This window comes from Triticum aestivum, chromosome 3D (assembly GCF_018294505.1).
Source record: "Triticum aestivum cultivar Chinese Spring chromosome 3D, IWGSC CS RefSeq v2.1, whole genome shotgun sequence".
In the NCBI taxonomy this organism is placed as follows: Eukaryota; Viridiplantae; Streptophyta; class Magnoliopsida; order Poales; family Poaceae; genus Triticum; species Triticum aestivum.
The window spans coordinates 113,967,762-113,970,853 of NC_057802.1; the positions used below are offsets into that span (position 1 = coordinate 113,967,762).

The 3,092-nt window shown below is 60.8% G+C and overlaps 1 protein-coding gene across 1 annotated transcript; it reads left to right on the forward strand.

The window, feature by feature from the left end:
- The first annotated feature begins 509 nt into the window (after positions 1–509).
- On the forward strand, positions 510–2,661 carry LOC123077753 (cytochrome P450 710A1). The gene has a single exon (XM_044500073.1). It carries the CDS (start codon positions 847–849, stop codon positions 2,377–2,379), a length of 1,533 nt encoding a protein of 510 aa, XP_044356008.1. The 5' UTR covers positions 510–846; the 3' UTR covers positions 2,380–2,661.
- The last annotated feature ends 431 nt before the right edge of the window (positions 2,662–3,092 follow it).

The window sequence follows — 3,092 nt, forward strand, 5'->3', positions numbered from 1 at the left end:
GTCCGGCCGGATTTAATCATCATATGTGAATTGTTCGAATTTTGTCATGCGCATAGCACGAACACATCCGACATAGGATTTGGAATCTATTCCCACAACACACAGGACTTAAAAAGAACTTTCTACAAAATTCTCATCCCTCAGAATTTGTACACCATTCCTTGCTGTGCTTGCTGAATGAATGTAACAGGAACAGGGTGCTAATTTCTTAATAAAGCTCCCATGATTCGATGCAAGACAAACAGAAAACATTTCTATCAAAAAATTATCCTTACAGTTTTCTACGCCATTCCTGTAAACACCGTGAGTAATTCCGTCTCTGGAAACATTCCGGCGGCAAAACAGGCCTTTTCCCTTTTTCAAAATCCGGCGACATGCCTGCGTGCGTGCCAGTGTGCGCCGCCCCGCCCCGCCCTGCCCATCCCTGCCGCCACCAACCTGGGATCATCGTACCTCCCCATGCCCTTCCCGTGCAAAACGCCATCCAGAAGCACGAGGCCACGTCCCCCGGGCTTTTCCCGTTGCGGCTTCTGCTTTCCCCGTCTGCGCGCCTCGTTTCTTCCACCGCGCGCGCAGCGACTGCAGGCCATGAGCCAATCCGCCCCAGCCCGTGCAGCCAGCCCAACACAACACGGCCGCCACCACCTTTCGTTTTCCCAGCGCCACCCAGCCTTTGACCACCGGTTCCCACTCCAGCCTTCCTCCCTTCCCCTCCCTGCCACGCATGGCTGCTTAAATACGCCGTCCCCGATAGACCAATTCAATACAATTTTCGTGTTCTTCTAGTGTACAGGCCAGGGAGAGCTTGAGCCAGCGAGCCGGCCAGCATTGGGCGGGCGCAACGCAATGGCGGAGCTGCTGCGACCGGCCGATTTCTTTGACCTGCGCGCGGCGGCGCCGTTCTTGGCGGCGGCGGTGGCGCTCTACTTCCTGGCCGAGCAGCTGTCCTACCTCCGCAAGAAGGGCCCCCTGCCAGGCCCGTCGCTCGTCGTGCCGTTCCTCGGCAGCGCTGTGCGCATGATCCGCGACCCCACGGGGTTCTGGGACGTGCAGGCGGCGCGGGCCAGGGAGTCCGGCGCCGGGCTCGCCGCGGACTTCCTCTTCGGCCGCTTCATCGTCTTCATCCGCGACTCCGAGCTGTCCCACCGCGTCTTCGCCAACGTCCGCCCCGACGCCTTCCACCTCATCGGCCACCCCTTCGGCAAGAGGCTCTTCGGCGACCACAACCTCATCTACATGTTCGGCGAGGACCACAAGGACCTGCGCCGCCGGATCACGCCCAACTTCACGCCGCGCGCGCTCTCCACCTACGCCGCCATCCAGCAGCGCGTCATCCTGGCTCACCTCCGGAGGTGGCTCGACCAGAGCGCCGCCACCGGCGAGGCCATGCCCATACGGGTGCCCTGCCGCGACATGAACCTGGAGACGTCGCAGACGGTGTTCGTGGGGTCCTACCTCACCGAGAAGGCGAGGGAGAGGTTCGCCAAGGACTACGCCCTCTTCAACCTCGGCCTCATGACCGTCCCCGTTGACCTGCCCGGGTTCGCGTTCCGGCGCGCGAGGCTGGCCGTGGCGCGGCTTGTGCGCACGCTCGGGGAGTGCGCGCGGAAGAGCAAGGCGCGTATGCGCGCCGGGGGCGAGCCGGAGTGCCTCGTCGACTACTGGATGCAGGAGACGCTGCGGGAGATGGACGAGGCCGCGGCGGCGGGGCTGCCGCCGCCGGCGCACACCGACGACGAGGAGTTTGGAGGCTTCCTCTTCGACTTCCTGTTCGCCGCCCAGGACGCGTCCACGTCCTCGCTCTGCTGGGCAGTCTCCGCCCTGGACTCCCACCCGGACGTGCTCGCCCGCGTGCGCGCCGAGGTGGCCGCGGCCTGGTCGCCCGAGTCCGGCAAGCCCATCACCGCCGAGAAGATCCAGGGGATGACGTACACCCAGGCGGTGGCGCGGGAGGTGGTCCGCTACCGCCCTCCGGCGACGCTGGTGACGCACGTCGCCGGCGAGCCGTTCCAGCTGACGGAGTGGTACACGGTGCCCAAGGGGGCCATCGTGTTCCCGTCGGTGTACGAGTCGTCGTTCCAGGGGTTCACCTCGCCGGACGCGTTCGACCCGGAGCGGTTCTTCTCGGAGGCGCGCAGGGAGGACGTGGCGTGCAAGCGCAACTTCCTGGCCTTCGGCGCCGGCGCCCACCAGTGCGTCGGGCAGCGGTACGCCCTGAACCACCTCGTGCTGTTCCTGGCGCTGTTCGTGACCGTGGCCGACTTCCGGCGGGACAGGACGGCGGGGTGCGACGAGCCGGTGTACATGCCGACCATCGTGCCCAGGGATGGCTGCGCCGTGTACATGGAGCAGCGCTGCGACACGTTCCCATCGTTCTGAGCTGGTCCGCCTTCCTTGTCCCCTTCGCCCACCCACAGAGTTCCCTCTGTCTCTCGTCCTTTCCTCATTCGTTTATGTTTTCCTTTCTATTCTTCTTCATCTGGTCATGTCAATGTGATGATTGCTGTCTTGCGCGGGTTGGTCCATTCATCAGTTTATTATTTTGTTTGTCATTGGTTTGCTGGCCGGCTGGCCGCATGCGTCATGTCTCATGTGCTGATATTATATTGGGGTTAAATTGGCCATGTCTGAACTCTGAAATGGAATTGCACGATTGGACTATTTGTTTGACTATTTCTAGTCTTGGTCTCCTGTTTGGATAGCTCATACTTGGAAATGTGGTTTCATAATGCAGTACATATAGATTTTTTTTCAAAAAGTCTAACGCCCACACGTGTGGGCGTCTGGCAACTCGCCCACACGCATGGATCCTCGTCCAACCAATTCTGCACGAATCTTGGCGCGTTCTAGCAGTTTTTGTGTGCCACGTAGGACTAAGCTGGTGTGTGGGCATTCATCCGGTCGCCCACACGTCCTTTTTTTACCACACGGGGGGCTGGTGTATGTGCGTTTAGCAATTCGCCCACACACTAGTTTCACGCACGCAGGGGGGGCTGGTGTGTGGGTGTTTATCACTTCGCCCACACGCCCGTCTTCTAGCCCACACCCAAAGCTGGCAGTTTGCCATGTGTTTCTGCAAGTACATGGTAACT

Bases quoted from the DNA above. Each gene is read 5' to 3' on its own strand.
- LOC123077753 (XM_044500073.1), top strand. From the start codon at position 847: ATGGCGGAGCTGCTGCGACCGGCCGATTTCTTTGACCTGCGCGCGGCG.